Source organism: Aethalodelphis obliquidens, unplaced genomic scaffold (genome assembly GCF_003676395.1).
Source record: "Aethalodelphis obliquidens isolate GAN/ISIS:26980383/991018 unplaced genomic scaffold, ASM367639v1 scaffold38, whole genome shotgun sequence".
In the NCBI taxonomy this organism is placed as follows: Eukaryota; Metazoa; Chordata; class Mammalia; order Artiodactyla; family Delphinidae; genus Aethalodelphis; species Aethalodelphis obliquidens.
This window is the reverse complement of record NW_020837982.1, coordinates 6,758,718-6,777,860: the sequence shown is the minus strand read 5'-3', so window position 1 is coordinate 6,777,860 and position 19,143 is coordinate 6,758,718. Positions and strand designations below refer to the sequence as shown.

General features: G+C 61.3%; 2 protein-coding genes across 8 annotated transcripts in view; one reads left to right on the top strand and one right to left on the bottom strand.

Annotated features, from left to right (window-relative positions):
* SMG6 (SMG6 nonsense mediated mRNA decay factor) overlaps positions 1-5,825 on the top strand; it is a 234,938-nt gene extending 229,113 nt beyond the window's left edge. Inside the window, exons 17-19 of the mRNA XM_027130542.1 lie at positions 173-384; positions 696-777; positions 4,074-5,825. Of these exons, the coding sequence (XP_026986343.1) occupies positions 173-384; positions 696-777; positions 4,074-4,204 (425 nt within the window). The 3' untranslated portion in view covers positions 4,205-5,825. The remainder of the gene's footprint in view (positions 1-172; positions 385-695; positions 778-4,073) is intronic.
* A 151-nt stretch (positions 5,826-5,976) lies between these two features.
* Positions 5,977-19,051, bottom strand: HIC1 (HIC ZBTB transcriptional repressor 1). 7 transcript variants are annotated; one of them, XM_027130629.1, is made up of 5 exons: positions 17,414-19,051; positions 16,353-16,526; positions 15,665-15,758; positions 10,441-10,946; positions 5,977-8,983 (listed from the first exon to the last, which is right to left on the bottom strand). In XM_027130629.1, exons 4-5 carry the CDS (start codon positions 10,856-10,858, stop codon positions 6,807-6,809), a joined length of 2,595 nt encoding a protein of 864 aa, XP_026986430.1. In that variant the 5' UTR covers positions 10,859-10,946; positions 15,665-15,758; positions 16,353-16,526; positions 17,414-19,051; the 3' UTR covers positions 5,977-6,806. The 7 variants fall into 7 exon arrangements, with proteins under 7 accessions (XP_026986430.1, XP_026986431.1, XP_026986429.1 ...); XM_027130630.1 differs by lacking the exon at positions 15,665-15,758 and having other exon boundaries at positions 17,403-19,051; XM_027130628.1 differs by lacking the exon at positions 15,665-15,758.
* Between the last annotated feature and the right edge of the window lie 92 nt (positions 19,052-19,143).

The window sequence follows — 19,143 nt, the reverse complement described above, 5'->3', positions numbered from 1 at the left end:
CTAGGGCATTTCTTGCCCCCCAGGATCCCCTAGTTTCACTGGAAGACTCCTGTGGGGCAGGATGGCTTCTGTGGTCTGGGGAGGGGCTGGCTGGGAAGGCAAGGCCTCGGGCGAAGACAGACGTGATTGCTGATTGCCCAGGCTGACTCCTTGCGGGACTGTGTCTCATCAGTGATCAGTGAGCTGGACGGCCTGGCCAAGGGGCAGGACACAGACCACCGGGCTGGGGGCTATGCCCGTGTGGTGCAGGAAAAGGCCCGGAAGTCCATTGAGTTCCTCGAGCAGCGATTCGAGAGTCGGGACTCTTGCCTGCGGGCCCTGACCAGCCGTGGCAATGAACTCGAATCCATCGCCTTCCGCAGTGAGGACATCACTGGCCAGCTGGTGAGACCCAGGGCAAAAAGGGAGCACCTATAGCCAGCCTTCAGAACAGGGTCTCCGGGAGGGAGGGGCTAGAGGAAGGCCAGTTGGCCTGAGCAGCCGAGGGGACGGCCACCGTCGAGGCCCAGGAGGGGGAGTTCCTTGTCCCCTAGATCACTCTTGGCACAGTTGGACCTGGCCAAGCAGGGCCAGGGCATGTCTGGGAGGGACACTGGGAAGTGACCTTCCCCAGGACCCCAGAGGCAGAGCATACCTGTGCCTTCTCTGCATGGCGTCCCCTCCTGCCCGGTGGCACTTATCCCGTCTTCCTCCAGGGCAACAATGACGACCTGATCCTCTCCTGCTGCCTCCACTACTGCAAAGACAAAGCTAAGGACTTCATGCCCACCAACAAAGGTACAGCTCTGCCTCTGCCTCGGGCCCATCCCTTCCCCTCCCTACCTTGTCCTGCCCTCCTCAGCCCTAGGGAAGGGTCCCTCCACTGACTCTGGCCTGGGAAGTTGAAGGAATCAGGGTTCAGGCCTGATAAAAGCCTGAGGCCAGCCCAGTTTCCTCCCCTCCTGGAAGTCAGACCTCCCTGTCACAACTCCCCCGCCCTCAGGTGGACCCTCGGCCAACTAGGGATGGGCCTAGCCCAGGAAGCTGGGCTCTAGACTGTGAACTTTCCCACTGTGCATGCGTCCATTTCCTTTCTTGAGTCCTCGGTGAGTTCTCTGACAGCAAGAATGTCTTTATGATTCAGTGTAGCTTGTTCTGGGCATGGTCTCGTGAGCCCAGCCCTCTGCCGCTCTGAGGACAGTCCCCGGTGGTCCCTGGGGCCCACCTCCCTGCTCTTGGCCATGCTCATCCTCTCACTTCATCTGTGAATGTCTACCCTGTACGGGGGGCGGGGGGTGGGGGTGGAAGTGCCTCCCCACCTAGTAGTGGGCCTTTCCTTCCTGTCTCTCTGGCTGTGTGACATAGCCCTTTGGAGGCAGGTGAGAGCTTGTGGACTGAGCCCTCAGCCCAGTCTTCAAAACGCTTTTGGTGAGCAGAATCCCATCTGGGGACCAGAGGTTCTCTTCCGGGTGCTTGAGCACCTCACCCTCAACCCAGAGCCGTCTCTCCTCTGAGGCGGCCCCTCAGCCCCTCAGAGTCAGCGAGGCCCAGGTGTTTTCTGCTCCCGGCTCCCAGGACGCTGACATTTCTTCATTTGGAAGGATTTCCTATCTCGGTGTCATAGCAGAGCTGATGATTCTCGCCATTTAGTCTGTGTCTGTGTGTAGGTAGCCTCTTGTCATTTCCTCCTAGTGGTTGCCCATCTCTTGTCTCCGCTTGCTTTCCTAGCCTTGGCTTCTAGGCTGGCCTGGGGATTGTCTTCTCTCCAGCCCTTCTCCCAGCCACTTCAGTGCAGCCCCTCACTGCTGCCCAAGTCTCTGTACCTGAGGCTGGTAATGAGCCCACAGCTGCTGTTCTTCAGAGGGGTCCTGCCACGTGGCTTGCATGTACTGTCCCTTAGGGCCAGATTCGGAGCATTCAAGTGGTAAAAAGGAGTCCTGGCTGAGCCCAACAGAGGAGGTTGGGCTCTGCTCCCGGGCAGCTTCCTAGAGGGGCACCTTGTGAGGGAGAGGTAGGCAGGAGTGCAGAAGGCCTTGTTGGGAAGTACGGTTCAGATACTGCTGTGGCCCCACCCAGCCTCAGAGCTGTTTCTTTCTTAGCAGAGACACATTTTGGCTTTGGCCCTAGTCTTCCCCCCCCCCCCCCCCCCCCCCCCCGCTTCACCCCAAACAGCCTACAGGAACCCATTGCCATCCTGGGGACCGCCTCTATCAGAATTACATCAGCAACGGCTGGTGTAATCAAACCCCATTTGTCAGTGTGAATTCTTAGCAGATTAACTTGTCAGATTCACAGAGAAACCATCACCAAATGTTTATGTGTAAACGATGTTGAATTTTAAAATCATGTGGATTATGGCGGATGGGGCCTGACAAGATGACAGTCTCTGGTTTCTAACAAAGTGAAGTTACCAGTGTCAAAACAGAGGATGTTTATTGTTAAAAATGTCTCAAAGTATCCACAGAAACCCCTGCAGACCCCTGCCAGCAATGCCGGGCCTTGGTTGGCTGACCTAAGGCCTGGGACTCGCCTGGTCTGAGTCCCAGGGCAGGACCAGTGGGGCTGTGGACAGACTCGGGCCGCCCGCTGGGAGCCCCACATGGCACTGCACGTCACCCCGCCCCACCGCACACACCCCGAGGGGCCAGGCCCAAGCAGCCAAGCAGTCTCAGAGCATCTCCTCTCCCCATGGCTGCCTTCCTCTCCCGCTCTGTCCGCCACAGCTGCTCACCTCCCACCACACCCTCGTTCCGCCTCTCCCCTTCTCACCGCCATCAACCCCACAAGCCTCTCCCTCCCTCTTCCCCCCAGACTCCTCCCAAGGCTGACAGCCAGTTCTCAGCCTCCCTGCCTGGAGCTGGCAAGCCTGAAACTGCTCAGGTCGGCATGGATGTTTGCAGTCCCCCAGCCCCGCCAGCCCTCACAGTCAGCAAGCCCCGCAGGACATTTCCTGTGCCTCACTGTCTGCCGGGCCTCTGTCAGCAAACACCCAGCCTGGGACCGAGGAGTGGACCTGCCACCCAAGGGGCCTTAGCAGGGGTGGGGGTGTCACTTGTGTGAGTGCTTGGCCCCAGCTTAAATTCTCCCCAATACATTATTAAAAGGTTAGGGAATTAGGGGGAAAGAAGTGGGGGAAGATATCCTGCTTAAAAAGTCATCTAAAAAGAACGAAGGCTATCCGTTTGTGTGTCCGTTTGTGCTCATATAGAAAGAACTTTAAAATCTTTAAAATTTGAATGAAGTAGGTACGGTGAGTATGATTGTAATGTTATAGAAAAAAAGCTTATATAACAAGTATATACACTTGTAAATGTGCATAAGGAACTCTGGAGACATCCACAGCGCTACCCTGGGAAACAGACAGACAGGCTCTACCCTGGGAAACAGACAGACATGAGGGAGAGAACAGGGAGATGATGCGACTTCACCTTTCCTTTTTCTGTACCTAGAGGTTGCTCCCGTACGCACGGATCACGTTTGTTTAATAGAGGGAATCTCTTGGCTCTAACCTCAGGGCCACCTTGGCTGGGCGCTGCCGGGACCCTTGCCCTCCTCTCCTCAGAGCTCCCTGAGCTAAGCCCTCTCCTCACTTCCTGGGAGCCCTGGATACATTTTGTATTCCATCTTGAGTTTCCTACCTCTGAATACCTAAAGCGTGGATCTGCTGGCCTTGGGGGGATGGGGGTGGGTGGAGAAGATGTGCAGAAGAGAGGAATATTTTGCATCCAGGACTAGCCGTGCAGTCAGAAGGAATAGGAGGGCCGGCTCTGCTCTCTCGGCTCAGAGTCCTGAGAAGAGGGGTTTGCGGAGGCTGACGGGTCGGGCAGCTCTCAGGGCACGAGGCAGCACGGCCCTTCGCTGGAGGCGGGGGTCCAGAGCAGAAGGCCAGCCCCGGCCCATCACGGCCCTCCCTGAGCCGGTAGCGGAGGGGCGCCCCCGGCTGACGGTCCGCACGAGGGAAAGGACCTGTGGAAGGGCCAAGATGTGGCTGGCCTGGAGCCCCCAGGACTGCTTTCCCCTCCGGAAGAGGAGAGGCAGCCAGTGCCTCTGCCTCCTGCCCTCAGTGAAGTCCCTCTGCTCTCTCCTGCCAACAGAGGAGCCGATCCGGCTACTGCGGGAGGTGGTGCTGTTGACGGATGACCGGAACCTGCGTGTGAAGGCGCTGACCAGGAATGTGCCTGTGCGGGACATCCCGGCCTTCCTCACGTGGGCCCAGGTGGGCTGAGGGGGCCACAGCAGGGCCCACCCCCATGGAACCATTCCCGAGAGGCCACCAGGTGTCCAGAGTAGCACAGGAGATGCCCGCGTGCCTGAGCCACCAGTCCACCCAGACAGTAAACTACCCTCTTCCCCCGCACGCCGTGGCCGCGCTGTGGGGGCAGCTGCTCCGCACAGAGCCCCTCCCAAGGGCCGGGCGGAAGCCGCTGGGACCCTCCTGGGCTGCCGGGATTTAGCAGGGAGGTGGCTGGCTGCAGTGACAGCAGGTGGGCGAGCCAGACCGACCGCCGGTGCTCAGCCTTTCTCCCTCCCCGTGTCCGGTTCAAGGGCTGGGGGAAGGCCTCTTAGCCCGGGGACTCAGCCACTTTCTCAGCTGGAGATGGGGCAGGGGGTTAGAGTTTCCATCAGATGCAGGTGAGATCACGGGTCCCTTTAATCTTCAGAGCCCCTGTCCTGAAAGCGTCCAAGAGGCTTTGGTCACGCCATGAAGAGAGTGCTCAGGGCGTCTCTCTCCCCCTGAGGCCTGGATTCCCCCATGGACCACACTTGGGTTCTGAACAGCAGCCCTAGGCCCCCCACACACACACCCGTCCCGCTGCTCTTCCCGCCCTTAGCAATCTGGGTCCACTGTGCTGGGCCACTGGTTTTCCCCTCGGTGGGTCGTGGGTCTGTAGGGAGGACATCTGCTCTTAGGCCCATGCTTCCTGGGTGGCCTTGGCCTGCTCCGTCTCCCTCCATCCGCCTTCCTTTTGCTCTAGTTCCCACTTCACAAAATTTCCTCAGACTCTTCTCAACTCGCCTCCCTCTCCCCCTCCCAAATCATCCCCCGCACCCTCCTTCTCTTTCTAGTTGGTCCCTCTCACCTTCCTGGCCCCTCGTTGCCTTGCCTTGGAGGTTCTCACTCTGAATGCTTCTCCCGCGGTACCTGTGGCAGGAGCCTAAGAAAGCTTTCCTGCCGCTGACCACCTCTCCCAGGCCCCTGTGCTCTGGGGTGCTTCCAGGCTCCTCCAGCCCAGCCTGAGGGAGGGTAGGGTGGGCCAGTGCCCGGGAGCAGCATTGCCTAGCCTGGAGTTTGCACCGTTTCTAGCTCTGCCCTAGAAGAACTTGACCCGGGGGCCCTTCGCCTTGGAGTTTTTTGTTGCCTCTTCAGCTGGCACCTGTGTTCGAAGCTGCACTCAGGAGGCTTCCTCCTGGGAAAGCGTTCTCCCAACCCAGGAACAGGGATGGAGGGGGACTTAGGGGAAGAGACAGGGTTTGGAGGCGGAGCCAGGAGCCAGGAGCAAGTTTTGATGGGACCAGTGGGGGAATCCCCCAGAGCCCCCCGTCTGACTATACAGCCTGCCCAGAAGATGGGGGCAAGGCAGTGCCCCCCCTCCGCAGGCCCGAGATTATGCCAGAAGGAGGGGGAACTGTACAGGAGAGCCATGGCCGACGATTTGGGGCTGTGAGTCCCCCAGGACCTCAGATGACTGGGCGTTTTGGGGTATTGGGTCCCTGGCCTCTCCTCTGAGATCCTTTCCCCTGGGTGAAGGCTGACGACTGGGTGGGTGGGAGACCCTGTCTCTCCTTTCTATCCCATTTGCAGCACTGGATTTGTTTCCTTAATAAACTTTTAGTTATGAAACGTACCTGAGCTCTTGCTGATCTGTCTCTGGGACCGGGGAGGGACGGTCCAAGCCACCGCACCTGTATGAGGGCGCTGCTTCGGGCCCCTGCACCCACCCCGGTGCGGCCCACCCAGCTCCCTGGGCAGGGCGAACAGAGCCGCTGGGTCCAGGGTCCTTGGTTACTGCTTTATTGCTGTTTGGTTCGAGTATAGAAAATGGAAGCGGCTCTGGAAGAGCCTGTGTACAAGGTAGGAAATATACAAACGAGGAGGAGGGAGCTAAAGAGACCACGTTCCAGCCCAGCCCAGCCTGGGCTCGGGGTTGGGGGGGCCGCCCAGGGCGCATGCAATAAATATGGTCCGGGGCCCCAGGGAAGGGAGGGGGGGACCACCGCGGGAGTGGGAGACCGGGTAGGCCAGGGCTGTCTCAGCCCTCTGACTCCAGAGGGAGGGAAAGGATAGCCCTGGGGCTAGTGCCACTTGTGCAAAATGAGGAACTTCACATTATCAGTCCCGGGGCGGGCGGGGGCGGGGGCGGGGGGCCCTCCGGCCGGCTCAGTCCCCTCCCCGCTCCCCAACTCTGCCCGACGCTCCGACCCCAGCGGGGAGATTCACAGTGAGAATGGGTGTGGTCGCAAGGGCCGGAGGTAGGGCTGGGAGCGCCCCAACAGTGACACCCCTTCCCCCAAGAGCAGCACGGAGCCGGGGGAGGGGGTCAACGAACCACAGGAAGAGGCGGAGAAGGGCCGGGGGTCTCCTTTGGTCAAAGCTGATATCAAAAATATAAATCTCCCTTCCCCCATCCCACCCCCGTCCCGGGGTTTTCTCCCCACCCCCACCCCCGGGCTAAGGCACAAAGCAGTGAGGCCAGGTGGGGCCGCCGCCCCTGCGGCGACGCTGCCGCAGCTACTACAGTCGTCGGGCGCGGTGTGCCTGCCTGATGGTGGCCCCCGCCGCCGCTGCCTAGGGGCGCGGGCCGGGGCCACGCGGCGGCAAGACCGCTCTAGGTCGGGGAGAAACGGTCGATGGTCCGGCCGTCGGGGCCGGCGGCCAGGTGCGCTCCCTGGCTCAGCACCTCGGCCGCCTTGTCGGGGCTGAGGCCCAGCTCCGCAGTGAACTTGGCCAACGGGTAGAGGCTCTCGAGCGCCACCTTGGGGTCGTGCAGGAAGTGCGTGGTCTGGGCCAGCAGCTCGGCCGCAGCCGCCTTGTCCTGCTGCTTCAGGCTCAGCTGTTCAGCCGTGAGGCGCGCCACAGCAAAGACGCCCTCGGGGAAGTCGAGCTTGCCCTTGCCATCGGGGCCGGGGACGCCGGGGAGCCCCCCCAGCCCCGCCAGCGCCCCGGCCGCGCCGGCCGCGCCACCCACGGCGTGCATCTTCATGTGGCTGATGAGGTTGCGTTGCTGGGCGAACTTGCCGCCGCACACCTGGCACTCGTAGGGCTTCTCGCCCGAGTGGATGCGCATGTGCTCGGTGAGGCGGTACTGGCGCGTGAAGCGCATGCCGCACGCGTCGCACGCGAAGGGCTTGAGGCCCAGGTGGCTGCGCATGTGGCGCGTCATGGTCCCGCGCTGCGTGAACTTCTTCCCGCAGATGGTGCACGGATAGGGCCGGGTCAGCCAGTGCGTCTTCTCGTGCTGCCGCAGCGTGGCCGGGTCCTTGTAGCTCTTGTCGCACGACGCGCAGCGGTACGGCCGCAGCAGCTCGCCCAGGCCCCCCGGAGCCCCAGCGACCTTGTCCCCACCGCCTCCAAAAGGGGGCCCGAGGCCGGCGGCCCCTGCAGCCACCTCAGCCGCCTCGGCCCTGCCGTACAGCGCCTCCTCCTCCTCCACGTGCGCCTCCACGTGCGCGTTCAGCTGCTCCGAGCTGGGGAAGCCCTTTCCGCACGGGATGCACACGTACAGGTTGTCGCCGAAGCTCTCGGGCTCGCCATAGGCCAGGTGCGGGCACGGGTAGCCCTCGAGGTGGCCGCCGGGCGGGCTGGGGTCCTCGCTGCTGCCCGTCTCCTCGCTGCTGCTCTTGTAGTCGTCGCCGTCGCCGCCCGCGCCAGGCCCGTCCAAGCTGCCCGGGTAGCGCGGCGGCGGCGCCAGGCCGAGCGGAGGACCCCCGGGCGAGGCGGCCGGGTCCCCGCCTCGCTCCTCGCATCGTTCGCTGGGGGAGCCGCGCTCGCGGCCCAGCTCGTCGCCGTAGCTGCCCAGGCCTGGCTCGTGCTTCATCCAGCGGTAGAGGAGGCTGGGCCCGTCGGGGCGGCCGGGGGGCTCGGGTCCCGGGCTGCCGCCGCCGCCGCCGCCGCCGCCGCGGAATGGGTCCGGAGGCGGTCCGGCCTCCTCCAGCTTCTGGAAGGGCAGCGGCGGCAGGGGCGGCAGGGCGAGCGGTGGCTCCTTGTAGGCTGCGGGGCCGGCGCTGGGAGGGCTGTCTGGGCGCGGGGGCAGCTCGCGCTCGCCCGGCGGCCGCTCGGGAGGCGCGGAGCCCGGCGGGCTTTTCTTGGACAGGTCCAGGCCGCAGAGCGGGGAGCAGCGGCGCTCCGGGGCGCAGAGCGCGGCGGCCGGGCCGGGGCCCGAGGCGTACAGCTCGGCGCAGTGCGTGTTCACCGCGGCCTCGGGGCCCGACGGCGCCTCGGCGGTGGGCGGCGGCGGAGGCCCGGCCGGGGACGAGTAGCAGGCCTGGATGACGGGCGTGGCAGCCCTCAGGCCCCGGCCTGGCCTCCCGTAGGGTGCGTAGCCGCCGCCGCCACCGCCGCCGCCCCGCAGGTGGCAGTACTTGCCGTGGCGCTTGAGGCGTTTCTTGCACAGCGCCACGAGGTCGGGGATCTGCAGGTAGCTGGCGGCAGCCAGCACGGCGCCCAGGCTCGGCTCGGCCCCCGGGGCCACGGCGGCCGCCGCCGCAGCCTCCGCGCCATCAGCCAGGCGGCCGGTGTAGATGAAGTCCAGCACCAGGCGGAACACGGCCGGGCTCACCATGTCATGGTCCAGGTTGAGCAGGTTGTCATGCACCACCAGGGACTTGAGGTAGGCGCTGCTGGCCGCCAGCACGTTCTTGTGTGCGCGGAAGAGGGCGTTCTGCACCACGATGATCACGTCGCACAAGAAGCCCTTGGTGCGCTGGTTGTTGAGCTGCAGCAGCAGCTGCCTCGAGTGGCCGGGCGCCTCCATCGTGTCCAGCATCGTCTGCCCAGCACAATCTCCTGCGGGGACACACACCAGCCGGGTCAGAGCCGCACCGAGCCCTCGCTGCCTGCACCCAGTCCGGCGCTTCTCCCCTCCACTTCCCCTTCCCCTCAGCTGGGCAGGGGCATTGAGCACCGCGGCCTGGGCACTGGCGGAGGATCCGCGGCCTCCAAGAGTGGGAGCCTGGGCCGGCCGGCCTGGACCAAAAGAAGGAGCCGAGACTGGCTGGCGGAGAGGAGGCCAGGCTGGCCTGCACCCCCAGGCCCGATACCGCCGGGCTCACCGCCTGGGTTCTGGGGGCTTCCGAGGAGAAAAGTGTTCGGGCGAAGCGACCCTTTCGGAAACAGTTACCCGATTTGAGGAAAATGTCCGCTGCAGGAAAAGTCATTCAGGGCTGAGAAGTTTGCCCAAGTGGGATACAAGGGAGCCGAGTAAAAAAGCGCCTCCCGCCTCGAGAGAAGTTGCCCCAGTTGGGGGAAGAGGTCCGGAGGAGGGGAGCGCGGTGCCCGCCGTGGCGCCGCCCTGGCTGGGGGCTGTCAGGCCCTCAGTTGAGGCCCGGGCGGCGGCCGTGGCGCGGGAAGCGGAGGCAGCGGCTGCCGTGGCGGGCAGAGCACGAAGGCCGGCCCGGCGCGGGGAGGGCGTTATATCGGGGCAGGAGGCTGAGGCAGGAAGCAGGTGGGGGGGAGGGGGGAGCCACGCAGCTCCCAAGGGAGGGAGGGGGCAGCGCCCCGGGCGGGCACCGCGCACAGCCGGCTTCGGCCCTGACCCCGGCCTGCGCCCCACCCGCGTCCCGGCCCCGGCCTCGGCCTCCGCTCTGCATTCGCGGGCCCGGCGCCTCCCTCCCCAGCTCCCCTCGGCCCCTTCTCCACGGGACCTCTGCCGCCCCAAACTTGGGGAAAAGTTTCCCAACTTCAGACAGGCCGGGAGGAGCGCACCAGCCGCAGTCCCTCGGCTCCCAGCTTTTCCTCTCGGCCCCCAATTTCGGCAGCCAGGCGGCCGCCGGGCCTGAACCGAGCCCTGAGCTCCCCGGCCGTCCGCTCGCCCGCCCGACCCTATTCCCCGCCTGGCCCCCAGGGCCTCGCGGCCCGTTACCTGCGGCCGCAGCCCGGCCGGGCTTCCCTCCCCGTGGCGGTGGCAGCTCCTAGTCGGCGCCCCCCCCGCCCCGCTGCCAGGCGCCGCGCTGTGCCAGGGAGGGCAGCGCCCCTGCCAGCCCCGCCCGCCAGCTCCCCTTCCCTTCCCCTAGCTTCTCTAGCCCATGTGCGGGCAGAGCCGGCCCCGGGCCGCTGACCCTGCCGTGAACCCGGCGCAGAGCAGCGGCCCGGCAGTCCTGAGTCCTCTAGGGGCGACACCCGGAGCCCTGAACGCCAGCCGCGTTGGGACGCCCGCGCCAGAGGATGCGCCCGAGGCGGCCAGCGCGCGAGGACCGGGCTGTTCGGGTCCCCTGTCCCTCCCGGTCCCCACCCCTAGAACCTACCTGGGGGGCATGTCGGAAGCCCCGGGCCCGGCTGCCGGCGGATCCAGGGGGGACGTGGCTGCGCTGCCCTCCGCCCGCCGGGCCCCCGGTCGGTCTGTCCTGCTGGTCCGTCCTCCCCGCGTCCTGGTCGCGTCTCAGCCCCGCCGCGCTTTCCGCACACTCTTATCTGGAGCGGCCCGGGCCGGCAGGCGCTGCTGCGGCTATGGCGCCACCTCGCGGCCGTGAGGGGCTTTGCGCGACACAGCCACAGCCTCCTTCCTGCGCACCTGGGCCGGAGGCGCCCAGATGCGGAGCTGGGCTCAGGAGGGGGGCCTATTGGCAGATTCAGCCTCCCAGATGTGCCCACCTGGAGGCCCCAGCCTAGGACTTGCGAGCCCCACAAAGCCCGGAGTTTTGAGCTGAATGCTCCCCTGTACATATTTCTAAATGCTCACATTGCCCCAGTTCAGTTAAGTCCTGCCCGCAAGGACGGGACAGTAGATGGTGGGAGAGAGGTTTTGGAAATCCTAAGGAAGAAGAAGATAGACAAGATCTTAGGGGACCCTCCTTAGATATTCCTGGTTGGGACTGTCCATTTGTAACCCCCCAACACACCCACCCTCACTTAGCCACATGGGATAGGTATGCACAGAATAAACCCATTTGCACCCAGACCCTCTCCAGGAATTGACACCCGCGGGCGCTCATGTTTGCACAGACACACACCTGCCCCCTTCCGGAGTCCAAGATCTGGCTTTCTGGCATACTCAGGGGACTTGACGTCATGTAGGGCCCTCCATGAGCTGGGCAGAGGTGGTACCCAAACAGCCCACCCTGAATTTGCAGGCCTCTGGAGGGACCCCAGGATATGAGACTGGGAATGGCTGGACAGCGCCTCTTGGGGGTCCCGCAGAAGCGACCCAAGCCCCCAGATTCCCCGTGTGAGCCGTTCTGAGGGACGACCCGCTTGAACGACCTCGTCTCCAAACCCACGGACCCGAGAGAAAAGTCACAGGACGGCCTGCAGCCCGGGATGCCCCGCAAGGTCCTGCACCCCACGTGAAGGCCGGGTTCTTGCAGGTGACGCCCCTTCTGGGAAGGAGGGCACCCCGCACTAGAGCGCGGGCGTTCGCACAGCTAACTCCGGAAGTGTCCCCGAGCCGCCCCGGCACATCAGGCCTGCAGCCAGCGCCTGTGTGGCTGAGTGGGCCTCCGCAGCCCACGCTCCGCCTCTTCCCCGCACCTTCTGACCCCCGCCCACATGGGGGGGTGGGAGTGGGTCCCCAAGAACGCCTGCAGTTTCTGATTGGCTGCGCCTCCCTCAGCCGCCGAGCGCGAGAGGCTGGGGCGCAGAGTTACCATAGTAACCGATGAGGTTCGCCCATATCGCGTCTCTCCGAGGCCTTGGAGAGCTTAGCAACCGCGCAGGGCCGCTGGGCGGTGGGGGCCGCGCTCGCCGCCCACCCCCCCCCCCACCCCTCCGCCCGCCCCGCGCTCCATCCTTCGCCCCCACGCCCGCGCCAGAAGTAGTGGCTGAGTCACTCATTGAGGGGCTGCCGGCGCGGCCACTCGCGGTCCCTGACAGACACCAAGGTCTCGGGCGCCCCCCAGAGGCTCCCTTTCCTCAGCAGGGGACTTCATGGCTTCGGGGCCAGGAGGCGGCTCCTGGTCCCCAGAGGTACTTCTGACTCCCACTCCTTCCCGAGCCCTCACCCTGTTTCCACTCCGTGTTCTGGGTCCATCTTATCCCAGTCCTCTTCTCCGTCTCCCCCACCCCTGCCCCAGAGTCCTCGCTAAGGAAGTAGTGAGGTTCCAAGAATGGAAATGAGCTGACAGCCTCCAGGGAAGGTGGACCTCAACATCTTGGCGGAGAGATGTGCTGTGTGCTGAGGTGGAAAAGTGTATGGAGTGCTGGGGGGAGGTGGGAAGACACCTGAGCAGTGCTCTTAGATCTTAGGGCTTTGATGGATGAACAGGAGTTCTCCCCCCAGGCAGGAAGGCATTCCTGGAGAAGAGAACCAGTGGGACAAACTCTGGGGGCCAAAAAAAAAAAAAAAGGCGGGGGGGGGGGACTCTAGGAGGCCAGATCCCAAAGGGTATGCAGGACCTCTTTGACCCCATTTCTGCTGTAATCTTTTATCCCCTTGATGGGGCCAGATCCTAGCCCCACAAGGATCCACTCAGCCCTGTCTCTGTTCAGTGGAGTCTGTCCACTGTGGACCCACCCTAGGGTCCCCTGTGCCCACTATTTTTGTTTTTCTTCAACAGTCTCCCCAGATTCCCACTTCCCCACCCCTATTCTCACACTGTCCTTACATCTGTATGGGAGGGTCTGACAGACCTGCCCCCAGCATAGCTGCCCTCCTGTGGACTTCACTCTTCCTCAATCTTTGACCTTTCCCTCCCACCCTAGTTCCACCTGCTTTGGCCTGGCATTGTCCCCTCCCCACCCTAATCCAGTTCCTCTCTCTGGACACACTCCCCTCCCCCACTGATGGAGCTAGGTTGGGCCAGGATCATTCATTTCCCTGATCCTGTCCAAGAGAACTCGGCCTCACATTGCATGGACTCTTCCTGCCAATTCTGACCTCCAGGAACTCTAAGTCGTCCAGGAAGTGGTCTCTTCCCTCCTACCCCCAGAGACTCTTCTCTGCTAGCTGCCAATGTCCCTCATTCCACAAATGGGTGTTAAACGCGGTTTGCTGAGTGTCAGGCTCTGAAACTGGCATTGTGGACCAGTCCTCCTCCCCTCCAGTTGCTGAGGCTTCCTCTTCCTCTCCCTCCCTTCTCCTGCCACCTTTCCCCCACCTCCCCCATAGAGGACCCTCTTGCTCATTTCTGGGGAGTCCAAGCCACCCTCCTCAACTTTTCTGCCTTCCCTCGCGTCTCCAGCTCCCGTCTGGTACCTGGACTCCCACTGAGCCTTTCCTTCCAGGCCCAGCCTCCTCCTACAAAGCCTTCCAGACCCCTGGGCTCCCCCACTCCTCTCCCCTCATGTCCCTGACACCACAGCTCTAGATGCTGCCAGAGGCCCCTCTGAGGGTCCAGCTTCCTCTCCTGCTCCCTACCCCCCATGGGTGACGACACCGCAGTGGCCTTGTTGGTCATAACGCCGCCGCGGGGCATCTTGTGACGTCACAGAGCCGTCGGGAGCAGGAACTGAGGAGTGGGAGTGGGAGCTACTGAGTGAGGGCCTTGGAAGGCCGGGCGATGGTGGGGTTGCGCCCCCAGGTGTCCCAGAGTGAATAAATCTGTAATGGACCCGTTCCCCCCTCCCCGCCCTGTCCTCTCGCGGGCCCCCAGCCCGCAGTTCCGGAAAGTTAACCCCTTGTAGACCGGTACAGGGGGCTCGGGCTCCCCCTCCCCGTTCCTGCTTCCGTGCGCCCTCCTCCCCCTCCCAGCTCCCCGTCGCCTCGGTCCCCACCCCCCCACCCCACCCCCCGCCTCGCCACTATAAATAGCCCCTCTTCCCGTTTCCTAAATTCCCTGCTGACGTCGGCAGCGCGTCAGTGTGTAGGAGCCGCGGCCGCATGAATGAGCCGCCGCACGAGTACTATGCGCGCCTATAAAAGCCGCCGCGCCAGCCCGGCTGCGGGAGGCGAGCGGGCGCGGACGCAATACAGCCGACAGGTAAGCGGGACTGACCGACCAACTGGCGACAGATGGACCGATGCACGGACACGGACTGGAGGGCAAGGAGGAGACCGACAGGCTGCAGGTTAGAGGGGCCCCTAAGGGGTGGGGTTGGGGACAGGGTGGAGGGGACGAGGGTCCACTCGCAACTGCTGGAGCCGGAGGCGTACGCAGAACCCTGTGCAGCACCTGCCTGCGCCCGGATGGAGACGCAGCCACTTCGGAGGAGCGTCGATCAGAGGACGGACCTCAGAGTCCCTGCGGCTCTTCCTGGAGCTCCTGCGCCATCCTCCCAAGAAAGTGGGACGAAGGTGCCGGCGCCCCAGGAGATGCGCCCCCTCCTCTCCTCCCCGCAGAGCGGTGACTCAGCCTCGCTAACCCCCGGTCGGCTGAGCTGGGGCGCCGGCGAGAGACAGACGACCACCTACCCGCCGCCCTGGCCGCGGCTTTCTCGGGACCCCTCCCTTCATTCAGCCGGGGGCGCCCCCTCCCTGTCCCGTCGAGCTGGTCCCTCAGCGCCCCCAACTTCCCGCCTCTGCAGGAGGAGCTGTCCTCTCAGGACCAGGCGGGGGCGGGGCCTCAGCCGGACTGCCCCGCCCCCATTGCCCTCCCCCTCCCCGCAGCCGGAAGTGCCTCTCTGCAGGGACATCTTTGACGTCACAGGGTTTTGACGTCAAGGGCCACGTGCCTGTCCGCAAGCGCTGGGTCAGAGAAGGCCTGGAGACGCGGGGGAGGAAGAGCAGCAGCGCCCCCAGCTGCGGGCGACGGAGCCACCCTGCCCGGGCAGCGCGCCGGCACCTTGGCTCTAGACTGCTTACTGCCCGGGCCGCCCTCAGTAACAGTCTCCAGTCACGGCCACCGACGCCTGGCCCCGCCCCAGGACCGCGGACCCGGCCACCTGCCGCGCCCCCGGCCCCTCTGTCCCCGAGGGTCCCTCAGCCCCGAGCTCGCTGCCCGCGCCGCCGCTGTCCGCGGTGCTGATCCGGCGCGGGCACCGCCATCGAGCCGTCCCGTCCCCGGTCCCCAAGGGCTACTGAGGGGCTGCCGGCCTACACGCACATCTCATAGCCCCAGGAGTCCAGCGCCCGGCCCCTGCCGCGAGCGCCGTCCCCCGCCCGCGCCGCCGCCGTCCCCCAACTCCGCGGTCCTGACGTCAGCCAAACTGGAGCTGCCGTGGTGCCGTCAGCAGCGCGCGCCCCGCCCCCGCGTCTCCAGGGCAACCGTGGCTTTCGATTGTTACTGTGGGAACCGGAGGTAACAGTCTACAGCCATGGTCGCCCCGCAGCACGCCCACGCGCCGCGCAGCGCACAGCCGGGGCCGGGATGGGGGAGGCTCCGAGCAGGAGGAAGCGGAGGCGGCGAGTCGAGAGCCCGTGTGTCTGCGGGGGTGGCGGGAGGTGAGGCGCAGGGAGGCGGGCTACTCCGGAGCCGGGCATCCACCCAGGCAGAGAAAGAGAAAGAAGCGCGGTCTGCGGAGAATGCCTGACCGTCCCCCTCAGTGACCGTCCTGTCCTCCTAGCCGAGGTACTGCACCCAGGGGATTGTGAGAGAAGGGGTAGTTCTGGGATTTGTGTTCTTTTTAACTCCTTGGTGGGAGGGAGGCTGCTAGGACCTGGAAAAATGTTTGCATCCTGGGTACCGAAGCGGGTAGACGGAGGAAAGTTTTCCTGAATGCGCCACGACCTCATTCTTCCAGGAACCCCTAGCTGAGTAGGCAGAGGGCAAAGGGTAAACCTTGAACCCATGTCCTGATGGAGTCACAGCCTTCCCTCACTCCTCTTCCCTCTCTTTTTCCCTCTGGGTCTTGAAGGATAAGAAGGGTTCCCCAACCCTCAGGAAGCCATAAAACTTGTAAAGTTAACCAGTCCTTAAACCGTTGTCTGAACATACCAGCATCCTCACCTCAGTCTATCTCTAGATGCTGTATTCCAGTTTTAGACAATGTCTCAAATTAACCCAAAAGAGGGGGAGTAAATATCAGAGGATCTGAAGTCCTCTTGGGCCAGTGAAGTGTAAGCAATGACCTCTTCAAAAACATTCTGCATGTCACCTGCCACCACCATCATCACCCACGGGCTGACTGTTGGATATTGGGTTCAGGACCTCCCAAGGGACAGTGTTGGGAATGGTTAATGCAACGCAGCCCTGCCACCCATTAATCCAATTTTTCTCTACCGCTCCATATCCCCTCCTTTTCTAAACTACTTCTAAGGCAGCTGGTGCTGGTTTCACAGTTACTCAACACCCACACATTGTCTTCTTCCCACCCAAGGACACTGAGGTCTTGGATTAAAATGCACCTGATTCTGGCATCCGGTGGACATCTGTGGGCAGACTGTAGTGTGTGCACATGGGAGTAGTGCACTGGGAAGCAGGCGGTCGAACCTGGCATCACCATCAACTGGTTGTTAAGGGGCCATGTTTTTTCTGAGCCTTCCGTAAACTGAGATAATAATCCCTCCTTTCTGGCAGGCCTGTTGTGAGGACCAAATAAGATCATGTAAGTGAAAATCTTTGCAAACGGCAGAAAGCTATTTCGATCTTAAGTATTCTCTTAGGCTACTGTGTCCTTGTAAGGGGGTGGTGGTGGTGGGAGACCCCAGCTCTGGGCACTTAGAATGAACAGGGGAGGGGGAAACACTTCTCTGAGCAGAAGCTCTAGGACTGGGGCTGTTGAGGGTTCTTTGCTTAGGGACTCTCTCTCCCAAGAGCTTTAGGAACTAAGGTGGAGTGAGAGGTAGAAAAGAGAAATGGTAGGGATGTTTTGAAAAGAAGAGACAAAGTCTTTTGCAGTCTGAACCCATCTGAAGGTGGACAGGGAGGGGAAAAAAACCAAAGGACTGACTGTACAATGTTAGAGTGTTTTAGTATCTTGAAAATCACTTAGGGCACCACACCGCCAACCTATTTTATGGATTAGGAAGGTGAGGCCCACGCAGGACATACTGTCCAAGAGTAGTGAGTGGTGGCCTCTCTGCTCATCTTCTGTGAAGCAGCAGAGAAAACAATGACTAGTAAAGGTCAAGAATGGGAGTTCTTGGATCTGAATCCAACTTTGGGTAAGTTACTTAGCCTCTCTGTGCCCCTTTCCTCAGTTGTAAAATTAGGTTAATAACAGTATCTACCTTATGAAGTTGTGAGATTAAACTAGCTAACTACAGCTTCTGCTTAGCACAGTGTCTGGCATAGTTAGCACTCAATAAATTACATTCCTCTTCCTATCCTCTAGACCTCATTTTCCTCAGTTGAAAATGTTAGATCAATGATTCTTAACAGGAGAGCTTCTTCCCTCTCCCTAGTGGAGTGCATGAGAATCACATGGGGGGCTTCTTAAAATTACACATATTTACCAGAGACTTACTCTCTACTCTCTAAGGCGGTGGCTTTCAAGTATTTCATTGCATGAGAATGACCAGGATGGTTTGTCAAAATGCAGATTCCTGGGTCCCAGTAGCTCTGGAGTTGGCCCCAGGAACCCAAGGTTTACCATGATCCTGATGCAAATGGTCCATGGAACCTGTGTGGAGGGTGGGAGGAATAACCCCTTAAGATTCCCCATTGTTCCTGGAGGGCATGATGGGAGAGGACATATCTCACTTGTTGGGAACCAGTGGACCACATAATCTGTTTCCTCCTAGGTCAGACATTTTGATTCTCAGGGGAATTTTTACCTCCTCACTTCTGTTCCACCGGACACTGCTCTGGTCTTCAACTTCACCCTTCCAACTTTAAACCCTGCCTTAAAATTCATTCCCCAAATGTCTTTCCCTCTCTCCTTTACTCCTTCCAATAATCCCAAGTAGCAGCACCCGTGGTATGCAAGGTGGCATCATTTTCACCGCTGGGGGCCTTGCTGTGACTGCCACGAAGGCATGTGAGCCCTTAGTTGCGGATCTACTCACTGCTTTCCATTCTGAACTGCTTATTTCCAGAGAAGCCAGGAATCTGAATTTGTGTGAAATTCCAAAATTTTTAAGTATCATAATCCCAACTGTTTCTAAAATTCTATGGGCCAAAGCCAACAGGTCTATAGGAGTAATTCAGTCCATTTCAGAGTCTCTTCCTTTTGCCAAGGAAGGGATCTCCCTTTAAAACAACCAAAAACAACCCAAAAAAACCCCCACCGAGAACAAGGCAGTAGCAGACTGTAGCAAGGGAGAACTTTCTCCCCAGCCCCACTTTCTGCTGTAAAGGTTCCAGACTCAGTAAACTAGGTCTGTCTGGGCAGGTAACTCCTGTTTTTTTTTTTTCTTTCTTTCTTTTTAAAAAATCTTGGACAGCTGCTGTCCATTGTGAAGAACTCAGAATTTCCGGTGATTTCAGACTATTTGTCTTGTTGTCTCAGGATGGGCTAGAGTATTTGTGCTACATCTCCTAATCTCAATTCCTGCTCAATTACTAAGCTACTTGGGGCAGCCATGCTTGAGGGCCAGATAGGGCCTGTTGCAATCTTCCAGAAAAGGAACAAGCTGGTGAGTCTGCAGAGGCAGGGCAGGCTGGGATGAAGGCCCTGGAAGTGGGGGAAATGGCTGAAGTGAGCAGTCTTTAGAGTGTCTAGGAAAAACAGCACTTTCAAACCAGATGGGCTGTTTAGGCCTTGGCTGCAATCTCTACAGAGTAGCATCAATCTCAAATGCTGCAAATAGGGTCAAGTTTGGAAGAAGGTTACTTCTGTGCTGTCTTTGGCTTCCATCAAGGTCTAGTACCATCCTACCCTTCAAGCTCATAGTTCGGAGGGGTAAGACTGTTATGGTGGAGAAAGCAGAGAACATATGAAGCCAGGTTTTGACAGGCCCACACACAACTCTTAGGGATCAGGATGGAGGAAGCCAAAACTCAGTATGGCCCAGGCAGAGCCCTGCCAATTGATCTCTTCCCCAAACTTCTCAGATGTAAGTTCTTCCCTGCTTCAGGGAGGCCTCCTTTCTTTCAGGTTGGGACTTAAGCCTTCCACCAGTAATGTGTAAGTGTCTATGTGCACATATGCATGAGCTTATCCTGGGGGTTCACAACTGGAAACACCTCCCTGCTTGGTGCTGCCCTGGAGGCTGTATGGATGGCCAGGAATCCACTTTTTTTTTTTTTTTTTTT

What these genes read in the sequence shown, in the direction of transcription:
- HIC1 (XM_027130630.1), bottom strand. Translation starts at nt 10,858, where the DNA reads ATGTACAGGGGAGCATTCAGCTCAAAACTCCGGGCTTTGTGGGGCTCG. An exon ending in GCTTCCGACATGCCCCCCAG is followed by an intron (nt 8,984 to 10,440) that starts GTAGGTTCTAGG and finishes GTGTCCCCGCAG; the next exon opens with GAGATTGTGCTGGGCAGACG.